This window comes from Enhydra lutris, unplaced genomic scaffold (genome assembly GCF_002288905.1).
Source record: "Enhydra lutris kenyoni isolate GAN:26980312 unplaced genomic scaffold, ASM228890v2 scaffoldscaffold58, whole genome shotgun sequence".
Lineage (NCBI taxonomy): Eukaryota > Metazoa > Chordata > Mammalia > Carnivora > Mustelidae > Enhydra > Enhydra lutris.
Window position 1 is genome coordinate 5,180,399 of NW_019154142.1, and position 23,761 is coordinate 5,204,159.

At 38.5% G+C, this 23,761-nt stretch overlaps 1 protein-coding gene across 3 annotated transcripts in view; it reads left to right on the forward strand.

Moving 5' to 3' along the window:
- Nucleotides 1–23,761, forward strand: part of LOC111158294 (cyclin dependent kinase 19) — a 168,240-nt gene that overhangs the window by 48,125 nt on the left and 96,354 nt on the right. For all 3 annotated transcript variants that reach the window (XM_022520229.1, XM_022520230.1, XM_022520231.1), the window contains exon 2: nucleotides 17,777–17,852. In XM_022520229.1, coding sequence (XP_022375937.1) covers nucleotides 17,777–17,852 — 76 coding nt within the window. The remainder of the gene's footprint in view (nucleotides 1–17,776; nucleotides 17,853–23,761) is intronic.

Consider the following 23,761-nt stretch of genomic DNA (forward strand, 5'->3'; position numbering starts at 1 on the left):
TTAAAGATTTTATTTATTTGTCAGAGAGAGAGAGAGGGAGAGAGAGCAAGCACAGGCAGACAGAATGGCAGGCAGAGGCAGAGGGAGAAGCAGGCTCCCTGATGAGCAAGGAGCCCGATGTGGGACTCGATCCCAGGACGCTGGGATCATGACCTGAGCCGAAGGCAGCTGCTTAACCAACTGAGCCACCCAGGCGTCCCTGTCCCAGGAGTTTTTTGTTGATTCTTTAGGATTTTCTCCAAAAGCAGCCATACCATCTGTGAACAAAGAGTTTTATGTCTTCCTTCTCAATCTGTATACTTTTTATTTCCTTATCTTACTGTATTAGCTAGGACTTCCAGTGTGATATTGAATAGGAGTGCCTTATTCCTGATCTTAGCAGGAAAACCATCTAGTTTCTCTTCATGAAGTATAAGGAATCTCGATAGAATATCCTAATCAGTAGTACAAGAGATGCAATTTACTATTCATATTAGATCATAGGAGGATTCCTTCCCCTCATTGAAATTTCTGTAGGATGGGATTAGGGGCACTCAGATAAGGTTGAACATCTACCTTGGCTCTCCTATAAACCTCCATTAGAAAGGGAGATAACCAGTAACATCAGTCCTCTAATCAATCCATAAGATACTTGATTGTTAGTTGCTAGGTATTGTGATGGCTACAAAGTACACATGATAATGACACCCCCTCTCCGGAAACTTATTATCCATATAGGAAAGGTTAATTTCAAATGTTATGTTTTGTTTTGGCTAATATTTGCCAAAAACTCATATTCCTGTGTTACTTCCTAAGCATTCTTTTTTGGGGGGTGAGGGGTAGAGGGAGATGGAGAAAGGTAATCCTTTTTTTTTTTTTTTTTAAAGATTTATTTATTTTAGAGAGGGATGGGGGAAGGGCCAGAGAGAGTCCAGGCAGACTTCTCTGAGCGGAGAACCGGACATGGGGCTCAATTTCATGACCCTGAGATCATGACCCTGAGATCACAACCCAAGCAGAAGCCATGATTCAGACACTTAACCAACTGTATCACACAGGTGCCCCCAGAGAGAATCTTAAGTAGGTTCCAAACCCAGGATCTCACAACCCTGAGATCATCACCTGAACTAAAATCAAGAATCAGACACTTAACCAACTGAGCCACCCAGGTACCCTCTTCCCAAGCATTTTAACTGAAATGCCTATTCATGGACTTCTTTCATATTATCCTAAGAAAAGTTTACAATTTTGATGCAAGAACTGACAATTATTGAGCCTATAGCTGGACACAGTGCTAGGCACTTTACATATGTGATCTCAGTTATTTTCAAAACAATTGTGTGGTGTTGTTACTATTATTCTCAATTTACAAATGCAAAAACTGATAACCTGAGGGTGTAAGTAACTTATTAACTGTGTGACTTAGTATAACAGGTGTATAATTCCATATCCCATGCTCTCTAAGTCATACATCATGGAAAAGTACCTTACAAAGTGGTGAATGATGAATGTCATGTGTATAATACAGAGTTGTGCTTGGTGAATGCAGGGACGAGAGCTTTGACCTTAGACTAGAGTGTTACAAAATTTTCGGAAAGCTTGTCTAATGGATAGGAGTAATAAGTGGGAAGAGAGATCAGGGAGATCCATCACCATGGAAAAGACAGTCAAAAATAGGAAGTATTTTGTGATTTGACAATATAATATAAAAATATAAGAAAAATTCCTGCTGTAGTAGTAAAATGCCATAGAACAAATTTTGTCTTTTATTTATTTTTAAAGACTTGATTGATTGATTGATTGAGAGCACACTGAGTGCGGAGCCTGCTAGGGGTTTGATCAGAAGATGTAACCTGAAATCAAAATGCTTAACTGTCTGAGTCACCCAGGCACCCCTGTCTTTTTTATTTTAAATGAGAACTCCTATCCTCCATTTTTCTCTTAAAATCATTTCAACTGGATTTGCTTATCAGGTTTTGAGTATGAGAGAGTAGATCACAGAACCACTGCATCCATGTCATTGGTCCCCAGCCTTGTCTTGCAGCAAGCAGTGTGGCTAGTGCAGAGAGAGCAAAAGCTGGGGAGAAATGGAAGATCAAAGGAATCTTTAAAAAAAATATTTTCCTAAAATCAAGTATGTTTTATTTATCCCTTCCTCATATCTCATTTGGTTAAGTACCCCACAGATAGCCTTTAATATTTGAAGGCTGTGGATTTGTAAAGGCAAGAGGAGGTATCACTCTTTTCAGTGAACTTAGTGTTTAGTTTGGGAAGACCAGAGTAAAGGAAATAATGAGAAACCACTTAGCAATGTTAAGCACCAAATCATGTTGTTTACAGTGTTATTACTGTAGGATCCTTTTTCTTAAATGATGCTCTTCAGGGTTCTGTCCTCTCTTCCAGTCTCAAGATTTCCTTTCCTAAATGCTTTTACATCTCCATCTCCAGCCCACAGTCTCCCTTCTAAGCTATTGGTTCACCCAAATGCCTTTTGGGCATCTCCATTTAGACACCACCACAGTCCTCTCAACTTCAACTTACCAAAAACATCAAATCACAAACACACACATTGCTTAAAATCCTTTTTTTCTTGGGATAAAGTCCATTTTCTTTGGGGCACCTGGTGGCTCAGTCAGTTAAGCATCCAACTCTTGGTTTCCGCTCAGGTCATGGTCTCAGAGTCCTGAGATTGAGCCCCGTGCCAGGCTCTGTGCTCAGTGGGGAGTGTACTTGGGATTCTCTCTCTCTCCTCTCCTCCTACCACCCTCCTACCCCCCAGACTCTCTCTCTCTCAAATAAATAAATCTTAAAAAAAAAGTTCAGTCTCTTTAATGTGGCTTGCCTGTTCTGCTTGATCTGGCCGTGCCTCCTCCTTCTTCAGCTTTTTCTTGCTTTCCCCTATTCTACATCAGCCTTACTGAACGTCAAGGGCGTAGTACTCTTTTGCCTGCAGTACATGCTGTTCCTTTTTTCCAGAAGGGGAATAAGAAGACATGAAGCTGTCGTGATTAAAAAGCACAGACTCTGGGGGCACTAGGGGAACCTAGGTGGCTCGGTGGGTTAAAGCCTCTGCCTTTGGCTGGGGTTGTGATCCCGGGGTCCTGGGATCGAGCCCTGCGTTGGGCTCTTCTGCTTGGCGGGGAGCCTGCTTCCCCCTCTCTGCCTGTTGCTCTGACTACTTGTGATCTCTCTCTCTGTCAAATAAATAAATAAAATCTTTAAAAAAAAAAAGCACAGACTCTGAAGACAGACTTCCTAGATTCAGGCGAATCCTGAGTCTGCCCCTTACCTAGCTGTGTGACCTACAGTGAGTTACTTAACCTCTCTGCTTTCAGTGTCCTCATCTGTATGACTGAATGGCAATAGTATCTGCTTCACAGCATATTGTGAGGATTGAAAGAGTTAGTAGAGTGAGGCTTTTCAAGAGGTGCCTGCCTCATACTGAGGACCATATAAATATAGCCATTATTATAATGCTTACTATAAATGTGTTGTGCTATTGGATGGTATTACTTTTTATGTTTTTAGGATGATTTAATGATAACAGAAAAAAAATACGTTGTTTCCCCATAAATTACGAGTTGATGGGCTAGTTCTTACAATTGCTATTTATCTTTTTTCTTGGATGAGCAGCAGCTTTATATTCCTAACTTCTTGTCTTTTAGCTTTTTAGTGACTAAAATTTGGCCTTAGGTTGACATTCGTATGAAGTGGATCATTTGACAACATTAGGCTTACCTGGATTTTTATACAAACTAATTCAGGTAAACCTCCATGGAAACTTATTTTTTTATGTTATTTTAGTTTTTTAAAAGATTTTATTTATTTATTTTATTAGAGTGAGAGAGTACATAAGTGGGAGGAGGGGCAGAGGGAGAGGGAGAGAGAGAATCCCAAGCAGACTCCCCACTGAATGCAGAGCCTGATGCGGGGCTCAATCTCATGACCCTGAGATCATGAGAGCTGAAACCAAGAGTCAGACACTAAGCCGACTGAGCCACCCCGGCACCCCCTCCGTGGCAACTTTTAAAAGAAAATAAATTCTTTTTTTTTTTTTTTTTTTAAAGATTTTATTCATTTCATTTGACAGACAGAGATCACAAGTAGGCAGAGGCAGGCAGAGAGAGGAGGAAGCAGGCTCCCTGCAGAGCAGAGAGCCCAATGCGGGGCTCGATCCCAGGACCCTGGGAGATCATGACCTGAGCCGAAAGCAGAGGCTTTAACCCACTGAGCCACCCAGGCGCCCCAAGAAAATCAATTCTTTTTTTTTTTTTTTAAAGATTTTATTTATTTATTTGACAGACAGAGATCACAAGTAGGCAGAGAGGCAGGCAGAGAGAGAGAGGAAGGGAAGCAGGCTCCCTGCAGAGCAGAGAGCCCGATGCGGGGCTCGATCCCAGGATCCTGGGATCATGACCCGAGCCGAAGGCAGCGGCTTTAACCCACTGAGCCACCCAGGCGCCCCAAGAAAATCAATTCTTAATAGCTAATAATTAGCTGACTTTTTATTTTATGATTTATGTGCCAAGCTGATTAAAGTTTTGAGTAAAGTCCTTTAAAGGATTTCACTTTTTTCTTTCAAGTGTATTTCAAAGATTGTGGATTATAATGGTTCAAATTATAATTCTTGCTTGGGATCTAGCAGGGATACTTACTACATTATTATTATTATTGTTATTTTTTAAGATTTTATTTATTTATTTGACAGAGAGAGACACAGTGAGAGAGGGAACACAAACAGGGGAGTGGGAGAGGGAGAAGCAGGCTTCCCACTGAGCAGGGAGCCTGATGCAGGGCTCAATCCCAGGACCCTGGGACCATGACCTGAGCTGAAGGCAGTCACTTAACCAACTGAGCCACCCAGGCACCCGGTATACTTACTATATTATTAAATAGATTCTCCAAAAGGAAAATCTCTTTTTTTTCTTTTTTCTATTCACAATTCTATTTACTTAAACCCACACTTCCCAGAACACTTCTGATACCAGATGTGTGATTGATTTCTCATACTGACCAGTTCTGCAACACCAGCTGAATAGTCTACAATTTAACTCAGTTTTGACACTAACTGTTTGAAGTTGGTGCAGACTCCACAGACTAAGGGCTCAGCCCCACAAGACTGCCCCCAGCTTCAGACCCCCATAGAAATTGGTGGGTTCCCAAGTCACCCACAACTTCTGTCCAGCTCAACTACAAATTCGATGTTCCCATGACATCCTCCGCCAAGTTCAGTCTTTTGCTAGAATGGCTTACAGAACTCAGGAAAAGTTTAATTACTAGATTACTGGTTTATTACAAAGGATATATTAAAGAATACAAATGAGCAGCCAGATGAAGAACAGATGGAGCTTGGTCTGTGTCTGGAAGGTCTGAAGCACCGGAGCGTCTATCCCCATGGAGTTTTGGGGTATCCCAGTGTCTTGGCAAGTACATGTATTCTTTTAATTTTTTTTTTTAAGATTTTTAAAATTTATTTGACAGAGAGAGATCACAGGTAGGCAGAGAGGCAGGAAGAGAGAGAGGGGGAAGCAGGCTCCATGCTGAGCAGAGAGCCCGATGTGGGGCTCGATCCCAGGACCCTGAGATCATGACCTGAGCCGAAGGCAGAGGCTTAACCCACTGAGCCACCCAGGTGCCTCAAGTATATGTATTCTTATTCACCTGCCTAGATCTCTTAGAACTCTGTACTTCAGAGCTGAGGCTTCATTATGTAGGCATGATTGATTAAATTGTTGACCATTGATTTTCAACCTCTAGCCCCCTTCTTGGGGATATGGGTGAGGTTGAGGGGTGGGGTGAAATTTCTCCTCACCTAGTTTTCCCCCGTATCGACCAGCCATCCAGTCGTTATCCAGAGACTTTCTAAACATTGCCTCATTATATAAACTCAGGTTTGGTTGAAAGGGACTTGTTATGAATAACAAAAAAATTTCTTTTACTTTTATCCTCCTGGAGCTATTCCAGGAACAAAACCCAGATATTATAATAAAAGATGCTTTTATGCTCTAAACACTTAAGAAATTACAAGGGTTTTAGGAGATGTGAGCCAGGAACCCTGGAGGAAGACCAAAATACGTATTTCTTATTCTATCACAGTATCACATTTTCTATCATCACAGTAGTTAAGGTTAACCAGGAAAACGTGCAAGACCTAAATTTTATCAAAAGAAGATTCCTGAGTGGTCTAGGTTTAGTAGAAACTCAGTAGTATGGTGAAAAACTGATACATATTTAAATTTTAAGTGTTGGCTTTGAATCGTGATAGAGGACTTCAGCTGCCTCCCTTTTGACTCAAACTTTTTAGTTGGGTTTTTCTTTCCCATTTGTCTATTGGCTCAGGCGTTGGACCTTGAGGGCAGAGCATACCCTGATGGGAACTGAAACTACCGCCTGAAGCAGTAAGGACTGCCCTGAGCTTCTAAGACCCCTGTCGTGATTGACTCCATGACCGCGATCCGTATGACCTTCACTGCCTGCCTGCACGTGCGCACCCACCTTTGCCCCATATTTTCTTTATATAAATCTGGAAGTAGTTTCAGCCCTTTGGAGACGGTATTTGAGAGGCTAGTCCACAGTCTTCTTGCTCTTGGCCTTCCTTTCTTATTTCGCCACCGTTGCCCAGCTATGTTTTAATACTTGTCTTTTAGCTTCCATGTACAACTTCCTTATTTTTCTTTTAACTTTCTAATTTCTGCCTATTAGTTATTTTCCTCCTCAGTTTTGTTTTATTGAGAAAAGTTTTGTAAAAGGAAAAAAGTTGAGGGACTCCTGGGTGGCTCAGTCGGTTAAGCGTCTGTCTTCGGCTCCAGTCATGAACCCAGGATCTTGGGATGGAGTTCTGCATCATGCTCCTCGCTCAGCGGGGAGCCTGCTTCTCCCTCTGCCTGCTGCTTCCCCTGCGTGTGCTCCCTAACTCTCTCCCTCTGACAAATAAATACATGATTAAAAAAAAAAAGGCAAAAAAAAAAAGCAAAAACCTTAAATTGTAGAATAGTGAATATCCACATACCCTCCACCTAGATTTCAATTTTGTTACCATTTTTCTGTATTTCTTTATCTCTCACTCTGTATATATATACGTGTGTGTGTCTTTTGTTGCTGTTGAACCATTTTAAATAAATTGCAAGTGTCATGACATGAGACCCCAAAATACTTGAACCTGTATCTCCTGAGAATGAAGATATTCTGCATAATCACCATAGATTATCCTCTACTTAGGAAAATTAATAAAATAGGGGCGCCTGGGTGGCTCAGTCAGTTAAAGTGACTGTCTTTGGCTCAGGTTATGATCCCAGGGTCCTGGGATTGAGCCCTGCATAGGGCTCCCAGCTCAGCGGGGAGCCTGCTTCTCCCTCTCTCTCCCTGCTGCTCTCCCTACTTGTGCTCTCTTTCTCTGTCTCTCTGTCAAATAAATAAATAAAATCTTAAAAAAAAAGAAAAATAACAGAATAAAAATTAAAAGATTAAATTAACAATAATAAAATTGTCTAGTCTATAAATTAAATTTTTACTGATGTGCCACTAATAAACCTTTTCAGCTTTTTTTTTTTTTTTTTTAAAGTAGGCTCCATGGCCAGTATGGATCCCAGTGCAGGGCTTGAACTCACAACCCTGAGATCAAGACCTGAGCTGAGATCAAGAGTCAGGTGCTTAACTGACAGAGCCACCCAGGGCCCCACTTTTTAGTTGTTTTTATTTGAACTACAGTCTACTCAAGATTTTCATGCACATTATTGGTTATTACATGTCTTGAATAGACTACCCCCACCCCCATCTACCTTTTTCATGAATCTTTTTTTTTTTTTTTTTCCCTCCTTCTTTTTAGGAGCCAGGCCAATTTTCTTATAGAGTGTCTAATATCTAGATTTGCCTGTCAAGGTCTTTTGAAAGTTTCTCTTCCTGTACCTTATTGGAGGGCAGCATTAATTATAGGAGGACTTACCAACTCCAGTGGCATGGGTGCTATGAATAGGTTATGGGTTCTATTTTTAATCCTTTAAGTTCTTTTTTAAAAATATTTATTTCTTAGAGAGAGAGAGAGAGTATGAGTGGGAGGGGTAGAGGGAGAATCTCTAGTAGACTCTGCTCTGAGCACGGAGCCCCATGCGCAGCTCAGTCAGTGATCATGAGGTCATGACCTGAGCTGAAACCAGGAGTTGGACGCTTAACTAACTGCACCATGCAGGTGCCCCTAATCTCTAAGTTCTTTGGCCATCAGTGGATTTTGGGGCCCTGGAAGCCTGTGAATCCCTTGACCTCTGCTGTGAGCACTGTTAGTTTACACAGGTAGGTTGGTATCATGATATGAAGAATAATGACTGCCATCTTCAGCGCTTTTTTCTTCTAAGCACTTTTTCTTGTGATCACATTTACTTCTATGGTTTTAACAGTTGCTGGTGTAGTGATGTTTTCTTTTCCAAATTCCATTTGTTTTATTTCCTTTGGTTCATCTTCTTCTGGCTATCTAGTAGCCCCTTCAGAACCACCAGGTCCAAAATGAATTGATTCTCTGCTTGTGAACTGGCTTGTTGTCAGCATTCTTTATGGAGGGAGGGAGTGTAGAAGGGACAGTGTAAATGGCCTTACTTTCACTGAGACAACACTCTGTGAGAAACCTCAGTTGTCGTAAGCTGCTTCTCTGGCTGTTGAACTCTCTCTCATACACATACACAGATGTGCGTACACATTTACGCATCAAGTATTTCTTTAATGCCTTCAGTGTGCCCATTTGGCTACGGTAGATGAGTCTATCTCTGGAATGCGTCTTACATACATTCTTCCCATTCTTAACTATATTTACCCTGATTTTGGTCCTTATCAACCTTTTCCAGAGTTTTTACACTATTTGCTCAACCTCTGCTTTTAAATCCTCTGATCCATCCTGTACACTGTCTGCTCTTTGGGAGTACCTGTTCAATCATATGTTTCTCTTGCTTGAAAACTTTTGATGGTTTCCCATTCATTATACAGGAAAATGCCAACTTATTAGCATACCGTATAAGACTATGCTAATTCTACTTTGCTCTTTTTGTGTTATTTCATGTCTCGTGTTCCAGCTATGTAAGTCTTCTGCTCATTTCTTGAATATAGCATAGATTTTAATCTTCAGACTTTGTCCATATATTTCTGGTGTCCATAAGACCCTGAGCCTTCTTTTTTGCTTAATGAAATCCTACTCACCTCTCAAGGACCACTCAGATGTTCCCTTTGAACTTATATACCTGATAGCCTTCTGTCTCTCCCCTCCACCAGAGCCAAAGCCTTTCCATTCTTTATCTGATGTACTTTGCATATACATCTGTGGTACTGCTTATCAGATTGTGTCCCTTGCTGGTGTGCCTCTCAGTGTAAAGGTTCACAAGGGAAAGGATCATCTTGCTCTTCCTATTGTTCCTAGAGCCCAACTCAAGGCCTGGCACACAGCACATGCACAAAGGAGAGTCTGGCATTACTTGTTATATTATCTTCTGTAGCAAGTAAATTTGATTTGAGATTCAAGAATTCTCCTAGGAAGATAATATTTTATTTTATTTTTAAATTTGTTTTAAGGATTTTATTTGACACAGAGAGTACAAGTAGGGGGAGGGGCAGAAGGAGAGGGAGAAGCAGGCTCTTTGCAGAGTAGGGAGCCTGATGGGGGGGCTCGATCCCAGGACCCTGGGATCATGACTTGAGCTGAAGTCAGCCAGTTAACCAACTGAGCCACCCAGGCACCTGGAAGATAATATTTTATATTAACAATTTGGTTTATACAACATATTTGCTAATGATTGCTTTCTGTGTAATACAATCCTGAATTATTTGTTTTAAACTTAACACTCTGATGCCTTATGTCTTAAAGTATTACCGCAAGTATATTTGTTTTAATTAAAATAACTTCTGGGCCATACAAATAGGAGTTTTGGAAATTTTATCATTTTAGAGCCTTTGAATTAGTAAATGTTTATCTGGAATTGGAATTCTGAATGGACATAGTATAACATGAAAGACTGATTTTTAGAGAAAGAGATACATTGATCAGTTTTTAAGAAAACCCGAATAAAGGCAATTTTTCAAACGAATGAAGGCAAAAAGAGAAACTTGTCAAATTTCCATGTTGCAAGGGAATCCCAAACTTCAATGAGGAGACCATTATTGTATTTTGGTGATGTTTAGAGAATGAGTAGATGAAACGTTTGATAGATGAAGACATTAAGAGGGTGCTAGTACTGTTTGACATTTTTCATTAATAAGGGAATACCAAATAGAGTAACTTGTGTTACAGGTTTTTAATATTTCAGAATTATTTTAAACGTCTTTTATCATTTAAACAAAAATTCCTGATAATTAAAGATATTATGGTTGAATATTGATATATAAAGATACTGTGATTGATATTATGGTTGAACTGTTAATGAGTGAAATGGTGTGGTATCTGGGTTTTGTTTCAAAATAATCAGGAGGAGGATAGGCAGTGGAAATAAGACTGGCCATATGTTGATGATTGTTGAAGCCATGTGACAGATACGTAGAATATCACTGTCATTTATCTTTTTGTTCAGTTTTAGAAAATTTCATGATAAAAAAATTTAAAATATTATGGTATTTTATAACAAAGGAAAGAGTTCCCCAGTAAAGAATCATTACCATTAGGCTGGCTGAATACTGAGTTCATAATATTGAATAACTCAGAATGATACCAATGTAAACCTGAGTGATCTTTTTTGGTTTTTGTTTTTCCAGTTTTTTAAAATTCCATATAGTTATGTTTTCCCCTGTGGGATGCGGAAGCCTCTTAATCTGTTAAGCCTAATCATCCCATATTAAACAAAAGGGATAGGATATTGATTTATGTCCACATTCTTGAAGAAAATTTTGTTGGTAAGGCTTGGGTTGTCGTATTGTTTGAAGGATAACTTATTGATAAAACCTAACTATAAAAACTGGTAATATTTTTCAGAGTCCATAGTCTCTCATGGTTCACCTCCCCTTCCAATTTCCCCCAACTCCCTTCTCCTCTCTAACTCCCCTTGTCCTCCATGTTATTTTACAATCTGAGGGGTTTGAAGCGGTGGCGGGTGGGAGGTTGGGGGAACCAGGTGGTGGGTACTAGAGAGGGCACGGATTGCATGGAGCACTGGGTGTGGTGCAAAAACAAGGAATACTGTTATGCTGGAAAAAAAAAACTGGTAATATCGTACTATCTTGGATACTATATCTCTGATGATTTCATTATTTGAGTTCTATTCTTAAGATTTGGAAAAGGAAATTTGACCAATTCATAGAATAGTTTGTCTTCTTAGGGGATGTGAGAGAAAAAGTGTTCAGAGATTGTTCTGCCTTTTGTATTTTCTTCCTTCTTTGTCTCTCTTCCTTTTCCCCTTCTTGCCTTGAGTTTTTTTCTAGACACCAATAAGGTCATCTTTGTGCTACTTCCTTTAATTTGGTAACATATATATAGGCTCAAGTCTTTTCAGTCTGAAAGTACTATAATAGTTTCTCAGTGAACACCTTTAGGGCATCTCCCTTTTGAACTTCTCAGATATTTTCATTTTTGGTTGGAGTTTTTCTTTCTGTCGAAAAGAGTCGTTTGTGAGCTGAAGGACCTTCTGAGATCTGCCCAAGTCTTGTTCTTCATGGTATGGTCCTCCCCATCAGCAAATTCAGAACCTCAAGACTTCTCCTTGATTCAGCCTCCTTGATCTTCACTATTTGTTAACTTGGTCCTGCCAACTCCTTCTATAGAATGACTGTCACAAAGATTCCTTCTTTTCTCCAGTTTTACTGTTACCACTCTGTTACGGAGAATGTTGGACTTGGAACTGGAAGATTTCGTCTCAGCTCTGCTGCCAGCTGCTTGCCTAGCTTCTTCATCTTTAAAATGAGGAGGGCTTGGGGCGCCTGGGTGGCTCAGTGGGTTAAAGCTTCTGCCTTCGGCTCGGGTCATGGTCCCAGGGTCCTGGGATCGAGCCCCGCATCGGGCTCTCTGCTTGGCGGGGAGCCTGCTTCCTCCTCTCTCTCTGCCTGCCTCTGCCTACTTGTGATCTCTCTCTCTGCCAAATAAATAAAATGTTAAAAAAAAAATAAAATGAGGAGGGTTTAACAGGGTCATTTTACACCTGTTTTGGAATTAACATTCTATTATATAAATCCGGGTCCCTACTTGCTCACACTTACATTGCTGTCACTTCCTCATTGTTTTTCACACCTCTAATCTCAGTTCTTCCTAATGAGATTAATCTTCATATGTAACTTTCATTGCCTGTGGAGTAAAATCTTACATTTCCTGGTCTCCATTTATTCATACCATCATCTCTCTGGTTAGTGGTGTTCTCTCCATCTGTCTTCAGAGTCTTCCTTTTTTTCACCTTCAGAATCAAATTGGTTACTAAATTCTGTCAGTCCTGCCTCAGAAGTGTCTTTTGAATCTGTATTTGTTCTCTGCTGCCACTGTTCTAATCTCGCTCTTCATCTTCTCTTATCTGGACATTTGACGCAAACTACCAGATGTTTAGTCTGCCACCTTTCTAGTTACCAGAGTTATCTTTCTGAGCAAAGATCAGTTAACTGCCTTTTCTGTTCTAAAAACCTTTTGTTCCTCACTGTTGACATACGAAACACAAACTTTTTCGCAGGACTCACATAATCCCTTCCCCTTACTTTTCTAACCTTGTCTCTTGCTCCTTGTATCATGCCCCACCTTGCAGCCCTACGAACAGTAGCAGTTTCTGGAATGTGCCTCTATTATTTTTCTCATGCTGTACTTCTTTCTGCAATTCTCTGACCCCTTCATCCCTTCTCTGCTTGAGGAGCTCCTCCCTTAAAGCCATCACTCATGGAGTTTACCTTCCCTGAAGCTCAGGGAGAAACATTAGTCTCATCCTCTCTGCGTCTGGTATGCATACATCCTGGGTGTGGGGACGTTGTATCAAAGTTATTTGCTAATGTTTCCCACTCACCCAGAATCTCTTTCCAGGTGGATTGTGAACTTCAGGATATCTAGGGTTGTCAGTCTCTAATTTTGTTCATCCTCGAAGTTTGGCACAGTGTTGGGACATACAATATTTACTCAGTAGTTTTTTGTTGGTTGATGTAAAATAAAATAATAAATCTCCTCTGTTTTCCATATAAACAGTAAGAAAAGCATTTTAACCCTATTAGTTTGAAGACTAAAAATTTTTTTTAAGATTGATTTGGGAGAGAGAGAGAGAATGAGCAGAGGGAGGGGCTGAGGGAGAGGGAGAGAGAAAGAATATTCAAGCAGATTCCCCATTGCAGAGAGCCAGCCCCACACAGGGCTTGATCTAGGACCCTCAGATCATAACCTGAGCCGAGATCAAGAGTCAAACACTCATTGAACTGAGCCACCCAGGCACCCCATGAAGATTACAATTTTATCTCAGCCTTGCTTGAGCTTGAATTTCCTCATCTTATCTTGAAAGATGCTTCTAATTTTTTTTTTTTTTTTTGTCTGTCGTAGATCCTTAAGACCAAAGATGGCCCAGGGCTGATCTGGATACTTGGTAGTAGAACTGATGGGAGTCAAAAAAGCCTTAGGCCTAATGATGATGATAACAGATGGGGTTTTGGCCTACAGTTGTACATACAGGCTGCCAAATGGTACTTTACCTTCCTAAAAGTGACTGGAGGCTGGTCACCAAGTTCGGACATTAGTGAAAGGCATGAGACTACCATTTCCATTAAACTGGTTCCTAATATTTCATTCAAGAAATGTTCCTGAACGTGCTTCTTTAAACTTGAGAAATTCTTTCCTGAATTACATTTAAATTCTACCACTGAGCCTGGTTTTCTGCCTGGGATAAAGCTTTCATTTTAAGGCAGCATTTTCTACAACTTGTACAAATATGTGCTGCTTATATTTTCTACTATGCATAGAATTGCTTGCATCATGAGTTTTCTAGAACATAGTGTCTCAGATGGAAAGTTTAATAGAATTGCAGTGTCTTCCAAATTTATTTTTCTATTTTGTTATTACATAATGTTCTTGTTGAATAATTGTTTTTCTTTGTCACTGCTGAGAGGGAAGCCCACATGGTTTTGATATACATTACAGCCATATAGAAGAAATGTCTTTTTTTTAAAAAGTACATATTAAATATACCCATGTTTATTCTACAAAGTTACATGTTTTTGATTCTCCTGGATTTATTTAGTAACCTTTGATTATTATGAATATGCAGTTACTCTAACCATGGTGTCTAATATGCACTAAAATTTAGAAAGTAGTTTATCTGAAGGCTTTGGAATTGCTTTGTCTGTCTTTATTGCAGTAAATAATAAAGTATTTTTATTTATTTTTTATTTTATTTTATTATTTATTATTTTAAAATTAACATATAATATATTATTTGTCTCAGGGGTACAGGTTTTTATTTAGAAGTTAAAGTAATTTAGAAATAAGATCGTTTTAAGAAAGAACAAGCGGCCTCAGAAGCCAGGTTATCGTAGCAATGTAGGAAGGGCAAGTGTACCTGCTTTTCAGCCTTGTCACGTAAAAGAACAAATTGTTCCTTCGTGATACTTAATATTATGTGTGCCCGAGACACACAAGCTGTGGGGTATGAATCGTCACTACCACTTGGAGAAAGCTTCCAAGAGGGGCAGCACTCCCATAGGTTGAGAGCAACAAAGCCTCCATGCCCCACGTGCTAATCTTTGAAGTATTTGTGGGCATTGTGGGAAAGGACGCATCTGCAGTTTCCATAACTAAGGTGTCAGCATCTGACCAAAGACTGGCACTGACATAGCACCGTGGTGAAAGTGAGTCCTGCGTGCCCTCTGGGATCTGCCGCTTCTTCATATGGGAAACCTCCGAGGTGCCACCTTATCTATCACTCATCGTCTGACTTAATATACAAGAGAAATGGCCATGAGATAATCCACTTTCTTTCACTCTCAATGTCAAAGCTGCAGATAAACCTTAAGTTTGCAGATCTTCAAGTATTTTGCTAATTTAGCAGATGGAAGTTATATTTAAACTTATTAAGTGAAATAATTACTGGGTTTGTTCCTAGATCCCATCCTGTAATTCAGAGTAAAGGCCTATGCTTCAGTTTATTCTGCTCAAGCTTTCAAATTCCTTTGACAGCCTGGATGTGAAATTCAAATGTCATTAATGTGATGTGTTAATTTTGCACTTTTTGACTTACTGCAAAAAAAAAAAACAAAAACAACTACTTATGGTTTCCATAGCAACAATAACCTATCCAGATTGTGTAATATTCTTTACAGTATTAAAAATAAAACCATGCAATTACATGAGCTTCTGGAGCACTTCATTTAGGGGAACTGGGGATTGAAATATTTGTGTTTTAAAAAATTATGATTTCATTGAAAGTTTTGCCGGAGAGCTTATGTAATTTCGTTTTAAGAATTTAACAAATTTCTTAAATATTTAGCAATAGTACTTATTAAGTGTGAAATTTGCATTGTGAGCATTGTGTTAAACATCTCAGGCATAAGTGCTCTCGCACATATGTTCACATGTACATTTAAGGTTGGGGGTGGGGAACATTTGGCTTTAATTACATTCAGTTACCTGCTGTTTGTACTTCTTAGTGGCTTCTGGGTAGGCTGGAAAAAGTCTAGTTTTATACTTGGAGGAAACAGTATAGAGAAAAAGGAAAAAGTGATCACTTAAGCTTTCCCTAGTTTTGACTTCGCTTTTTAAAACATGTCTAAGATAATACTTTGAAGATACTAAGGATTATTTTAGTAGGTGACTATTTTCAGGGTGTCAAATTATTTTGGCTTTTCTCTTTTTCCCTCTAATTCTAATTTAAAAGACAATATAATATAATATTAGCACTGAAGTTAATTAACATACGTTCCTACATCTTAATACAACTGATTTTCATTTTTTAAGTCATCTTCAGCATATGTCTAGATGTATGTTTATTTTTATCTGGTATAATGTGTGTGTTTTCTCGCTAATACATAGTAAACATTTTCCATTTTCTGATGATGGTCATGATTATCATTTTAATAATTGCAGAACAGTCTATATCCTGTTGATATATCTGGTGTGTTTTCTGTTTGTCAAAATGCTCCTTAACGGATATAATTGTCAAACTGATGGTGAGAGAAAGTAACTATAATTCACTTATTTGCCCAAACCATAGATGATTGTGAAAATCTTCAAAAGGCACGTAAAATGTTTTAAAAAGCATATAACAAATAAACCTCTTAAACTGCTTTTTCTGTGGGGGCACCTGGGTGGCTCATTTAGTTAGGTGTGTGGCTCTTGATTTCAACTCGGGTCTCGATGTCAGGATCTCAGGGTCGTGAGTTCAAGCCCCATGTTGGGCTCCGTGCTAGGTGTGGAGCCTACTTAAAAAACTGCTTTATCTGCTAATAAATGCACATGGGGAAGATAAGGAATAGGTAAGTAGGACAGATGTGGCACCATTTAGGTGCTATCATTTGAGCAAACCGTCGTGGTGTGTTGAAAATTTGCTGAGGCTCCAATATAATCAAAAGATAAAACTCAGAGGCTTGGATTATATTCCTCTTCTCAGAACAACCTACAACATGAACCACATTTCTGACATTTTGCTGTGTCTGGTTCTGGTGTCAATATCCTGAGGATTCTGTGTTGCTGTACTCATGTGATACCTTTTTTTTTTTTTTAAAGATTTTATTTATTCATTTGACAGAGAGAGAGATCACAAGTTGGGACAGAGGCAGGCAGAGAGAGAGGAGGAAGCAGGCTCCCCGCTGAGCAGAGAGCCTGATGTGGGGCTCAATCCCAGGACCCTGAGACCATGACCCGAGATGAAGGCAGAGGCTTAACCCACTGAGCCACCCACTGGGTTACTATTTTTTTTTTTTAAAGATACTATTTTTTTTTTTTTTTTAAGATTTTATGTATTTACTTGAGAGAGAGAGAGAGCACAAGCCAGGGAGAGAGGCAGAGGCAGAGAGAGAGGGAGAAGCAGACTCCTAGCAGAGCGGGGAGCCTGAGGTGGGGAGCCCGAGGCGGGGCCCAGTCCCAGAGTCTTGGGATCATGACCTGAGCCAAAGGCAGACGCTTAACTGGCTGAGCCACCCAGGCGCCCTTCATGCGATACTATATTTTTATGGACTATATCACCGTTATTGAACTGATGTTTTCCTTTGATTGAGCACCCTGGTAACTACTGGGATTTCGCAGAATCCCTAACCCTCTCTACATTATTTGGAAAATTCATTGTAACACTAGGTTTTTCCTAGAGTTCTTGAGAATGAGATATTGGTGGCTAGAGTTTTAAAGACTTTCCAAGGCTTTTGGTTGAGGTTTTGAGGCTTTTGAATGTTCACTATTCTAGGTCAGAAGGAGGGTGACCCTAGGGTGGGTCGATATTCTTCTATAGCCAATCCCTCCTATTAAGTGGTTCTTATCTCTGAAATTACTTTAAACAAATATAGAAGTTTACATCTGTCATTTATTTTTGTAGTTAATGTTTAGAACAGAATGCTTTCATAGATTACAGATAATTAAGACAGGAGTAGAATTATCTTGCAATATGCTCATATTTATGCTTGTTTACTGTTTGAAAGTAGTGCTGTGTTTAGTATCCTGTTTCAGTTTTGAATTTTGTGATTTGGCTCTGTCTACTGTTTTCATCGTAACATGAATTTTTTTTGGTATTTCATGTTTCTGTAGTTGTAATATTATCAGAAGCAGTAAGCAATGCATGCCTAGTTAGAGTGTTAATATATCACTGAGAAGCTAGTGTATACTTATTGTTTTTGTAGTTATGATTTTGAATCTGAAAATGATGTTTAGAAAAAATAAATTTTTTTTGTTTATATGCAGAAAAGATGAAAAGGAATATGCACTGAAGCAAATTGAAGGCACAGGAATATCCATGTCGGCTTGCAGAGAGATTGCAGTAAGTGGATATCAATATGTTATTTATTTTGTTATTGATATTGGATGATGAATGGTATTAATATGAAATAGTTTCATTGATGTATTCCATCTATTTCAAAGATGTCGATTAGTTCAATGATATTTTATATAAGATGAAAAAAGCTGCATAAATTTTTTAATTGAAAGTCACCTTTCAACATTCTTTTAATGATATTTAGGATTTATAATCTTAGGAATACTGAACTACAAGATGATTTAATTAATTTAAATTATGAATTAATATAATTAATAATATAATTAATCAATAGAACTTTTTATTAATACAGTTCATTGTTAATAAAATAATAATTTTATTCTTGTAATTTTAGGACTGATATATGCCTACAGAGAAAGGGTGATATTATATATTATGCATATTAAATATATATATATATATATTTTTTTAAAGATTTTATTTATTTATTTGACAGAGAGAGATCACAAGTAGACAGAGAGGCAGTCAGAGAGAGAGAGAGAGAGAGAGAGAGAGAGAGAGAGAAGCAGGCTCCCTGCCGAGCAGAGAGCCCGATGCGGGACTCGATCCCAGGACCCTGAGATCATGACCTGAGCCGAAGGCAGCGGCTTAACCCACTGAGCCACCCAGGCGCCCCATATTAAATATATTTTTTTAAATACATGTTTTAATACTAGATTTTACTGAGTGCTAGAAAAATAGGGCTATCATTATAATAATAAGATAAATCCTTAAAGAAAGATCATTTTTTTGTCTTTATATGACATACTTGTACATTTAAGAAATGATTGTCTAGGGGCACCTGGGTGGCTCAGTGGGTTAAAGCCTCTGCCTTTGGCTCAGGTCATGATCCCAGGGTCCTGGGATCGAGCCCCACATCGGGCTCTCTGCTCACCGGGGAGCCTGCTTCCTCCCCCGCCCCTGCCCTCCACCCCCGCCTGCCTACTTGTGATCTCTGTCTGTCAAATAAATAAATAAAATCTTAAAAAAAAATGATTGTCTATAACAGTAGCTGACGTTTACTGAGTATGTATTAGGTTTACTAAGTGCTTTCAAGACTTAATTAATTTACTTTTCACAACAGTCATATGAAATAAGTACTTTTAATATTCCCTTTTAACATTATCAATAAACAGAGGCAAAGCCATAATTGTGGCTTTGAAGGCTTACCATTCATTATATTACCTCATTTTAGTTCAGTTTCTTATTTTAGTTCTTTAGTTTCTTTTTCGGGCTTTATCATGATATCAGATCTATTAGGGATTTCTGTCACTAAATTGTTAAATATTTATATTATCTGTGTCCATTAGGTGTTTCAGTTTCTAATTTGGTAACTCTCCACATATTGTTCCCAGTTCCATGTTTCTGCCTCACTCACATGGAAGGACTCCATCACCGCTCAGTCAGAGAAAATGTGTTGTGCAAAGAGCGCAGGAGCAGGAAATCTGTAGACCTGAGTGTCTGTTGGCCTGAGTGGCTTATTAGCCACGAATGCTGGTTTCTTTATTTGTGAAATAATGGAACTATAAAGTCTCTTCTAGTCATAAATTCTTTGCTTTCGGATTGGGAGCTCTTCTGTAGACTGTGCACACTTTAAGGGGTAGAGACTTTGTCTTTTTATCCCCAGTTGCTATGTGCCTGGCACATAGCTGGTGATCCATAAATGTTTGTTGAATTAATAAGTGAATAAACAGAACAAAAAAAATTTCTACTAGCAGTCCATGATCCTAAGTTTGCTTTAGAATATAAATATATTGTTTAAAAAACTTTAGCTTGGCAGCTTTCTATGAAGCATTTGGTAAGTGATTTTTTAGTTCCCTAAAATTCTTAAACATATTATCTCAACCAATATGAATATAGTGTGCAATTTTGCTATTTTAGAGTACCATCATTTAGTATAGTATTAATTCACTTTCTATGAGTTAATTAGGAGAAAAGCTGATTTTTTTTTTAAAAGAGTTGTTTTTTTTTTTTTAAAGATTCTATTTATTTGAGAGAGAGAATGAGAGGGAGAAAGCATGAAAAGTGGAGGGTCAGAGAGAGAAGCAGATTCCCTGCTGAGCAGGGAGCCTGATGTGGGACTCTATCCTAGGACTCCAGGATCATGACCTGAGCCAAAGGCAGTTGCTTAACCAACTGAGCCACCAAGGCACCCGGGAAAAAAAAAAGCTGATATTTAAGGTATTAGTTATTAGGAAATGAAAGCCTAGTTGTAGATGTTGTTTTTGAAACAGAGACTTCTCTATGATGAGGAATCCATGGGTTCCCTTTTCTCTACATCCTCACTAGCATTTGTTATCTCTTGTCTTTTGATGATAGTCATTATATAGGTGTGAAGTGATACCTCATTGTGGTTTTGATTTGCATTTCTTTGATGATTAGTAACGTTGAGCTCCTTTTTTGTACCTGTTGACCATTTGTTTGTTGTCTTTGGAAAAATGTCTATTCAGTTCCTCTGCCTATTTTTTAAAATTGGATTTTCTTTTTAAACTATTGAGTTGTATGAGTTTCTGATATATTTTGGATATTCTTTTTTTTTCTTTTAAAATGTTTTATTTATTTATTTGAGAGAGTGAGCAAGCATGGGGGCGGTGAGTGGGTAGGGCAGAGGGAGAAGCAGACTCCTTGCTGAGCAGAAAGCCGGATGCAGGGCTTGATCCCAGGATTATGGGATCATGACCTGAACCAAGAACAGGTGCTTAAGTGACTGAGCCATGTAGGCTCCCCTTTATTTTGGATATTAACCTTTTATCAGATATATGGTTTGCAAATATTTTCTCCCATTCTGTAAGTTGCCTTTTCATTTTGTTTATTTTGCTGTGCAGAAGCTGGAAAAGCATGACCCATTCACAGTCTTCATAGTTTTATTGAGAATTTGCTTAATAGATGTTTAGAAAGTATGCAGTTTCTAGATTGAGTAGTATTTTATCACTACCTGAATGACCTAGCTCCAGTGTGATAGCAATTTTGATGTAAGTTGAGCATGGATGTTCTTATGTAATGGCTAAGTGAATACATACTTCTTTGTACCTTACAAGCCTGCTAACACAGTTTTGTAATTATTGCTTTATGTAGTTGTTTTTTAGATCATATACAAGAAAAAATTTACAAATAAAAATACATTTATGCTCTTTTTTTTAAACCCATGTTTTTACCTTTACCAGTGCCCTTTACTTTTTGTGTAGATAAATTACTGTCTGTAGCCCTTTCATTTTACCTGAAGGTCTCCAGTTATAAAAATATAATTTTTATAAAACAGATCTGCTAGTGATGAATTGTCTCAGCTTTTGTATTAGGGAATGTCTTACTTGCTGCTTCTTTTTTCTTTCCTCACCGGTTCTCCTTTGATTTTTGCAGGATAGTTTTGCTGGATATAGAATTATTTGACAGTGTTTTTCTTTTATCACTTTGACTATATTAATCCACTGCTTTCTGGCCTCCCTGGTTTCTGATGGGAAGTCAGTTGGTAAATTTATGAGAATCTCTTGTACACAATGAGTTTTTTTCCTGCTACTTTCAAGATTCTTTTTTTTCTCCTTTGACAATTTGACTATATGTGTGTAAGTGTGGATCCTATTTGGAATTTGTTGTGTTCTTGGATGTATAGGTTAATATTTTTCAATAAAATTTGGAAAATGTTTAGCCATCATTTCTTCAGATACTGTTTCTGCCCCTTTCTCTTGTTTTCTCCTGAGACCCCAACATGCACATGTTTATAGGCTTGTTGGTGTCCCACAGGTCTCAGAGACTCTGCTTATTTTTCCTAATTTTTTTTTTCCTATTTGTTATAGACAGGATATTTTCAATTCCCTACCTTCAAGTTTGCTGATTTTTTGTTCTGCCAACTCAGATATGCTTCTGAAATTTTCATTTTAGTTGTTGTACTTTTCAACCCCAAAATTACTTTGTGTCTCTTTTAATAGGCTTTATTTTTTAGAGCAGTTTTAAGTTTATAGCAAAATTGAGTAGAAAGTCTATAGAGATTTCTCATATATTCCCTCCTCCACCTATCATAGCCTACCTCATTATCAACATCCCCCACCAGAGTGGTACAATTGTTATAAATGATGAACCTATGTTGATACCCAGAATCCATAGCTTACATTAGGTTTCACTATTGGTATTGTATATTCTGTGGGTTTGGACAATATTTAATGACAGGTATCTGTTATTATTGTATCATGCAGAATATTTCCCCTGCCTTAAAAATCCCTTATGCTCTGCATATTTATCTTATACGCCTTCCCACCTTGCTTGGCCCCTGACAACCATTGATCCTTTTACTGTTTCCGTAGTTTTATCTTTTCCAGAATGTCCTATAGTTGGAATCATACAGTATGTGTCCTTTTCAGATTGGCTTCTTTTACTTAGTAATGGACATTTCAGATTCCTTCATGTCTTTTATGACTTGATAGCCCATTTCTTTTTAGCACTAAATAGTATTCCATTGTCTGGGTGTACCGTAGTGCATTTGTCTATTCATCTACTGAAGTACATCTTGGTTGCTTCCAAGTTTTGGCAATTATGAATAAAGCTGCTATGAACAGTGCATGCATATATGGACATATGCATGTTTTTGTGGACATAACTTTCAGCTCTTTTGGGTAAACACCAAGGAATATAATTGTTGGATTATATGGTAGAAGTATGTGTACTTTGGAAGAAACCACCGAACTATCTTCCAAAGTGGCTGTACGGTTTTGTAATCCCACCAGCAATGAATGAAAGTTCCTGTTGCTCTACATTTCTTGTTTCTAGCATTTATTATTGTCAGTGTTCTGGATATTAGCTGTTCTAATAAGTATCTTATTGCTGTTTAATTTGGGACTCTGCTTTAGCATTCATATCCTGCTTGTATAGCCTTAATGGGTAAGAAATTGGAGCCTTTTTTATCTGTTTCCTGGACATGCCCACAGTTTTGCACATGGGCATAGTTACAGTATTTTTTTTTTTTTCTAGTTGCACTCTTTCCTACCTGGTTCCATTTATAGAAAATTCTGGAAAATGCAAACTAATCTATGGTGGTAGATAGTAGATCAGTGATTGCTTGAGGGTGAAATGGAAATGAAAATATTACAAAGGAGTATGAGGAATCTTTGGAGACGATGTAAGTCTTCATCATATTAATTGTCATGGTGGTTTCCTGGGTGTGCAGCTATGTCAAGACTCATAAATGGTATGCTTTAAATTTGTGCAGGTTATTGCACATTAATTATATCTCAGTAAATTTGGAGGAAAATCAGTAAAGCTGTATGGGTTTATTAGTGGATAAAGGGTCTATAAATGAAGAATTTGTAAAAATTAGTGGATCATAGCCCAGCTGGAAGGATGGGCCATCAATAGGAAATGGAATACTTAGTTTATCCTCGGAAACTGCAGTGAGAGAAGAAATGTTGATGTCGACATATGTCAGTTTGCTAGGGAGATGATGAGGTAGTTACATTCTTCTGTGCCTCCTTTTTTGTGGGTGTGGTGTTAAGTGATGAGCATTTGAGGTAATTGATGAAGGATATGTGAAAATTTGCTGATCAAAGATAAGATTATAGAAGCATTGTAGTTCACCTAAAGGAGGAGATGAGTCATGGGACCAGTCTGCATGACTGTATGGTTCTCTTCATTAGCAACCCTGTGTGAGAAGGCAGATTTGGATTTTTCTGTTTGATATGGTAGAAGGACAGAGAGTGTAAGGTGGGTGAAGAGGGACTGGACTGTAGATCCAGGAGAATGTAGACGACTCCATAAACCACTCCCCAGCCCCCAATGCGAGGCTCCATCCCAGGACCCCAGGATCATGACCTGAGCTGCTTAACTGACTGAACCACTTAGGTGCCCAGAGTCTGTGACTCTTGATCTCAGGGTTGTGAGTTCGAACCCCATGTTGGGTGTAGAGATTACTTAAAAATAAAATCTTTATA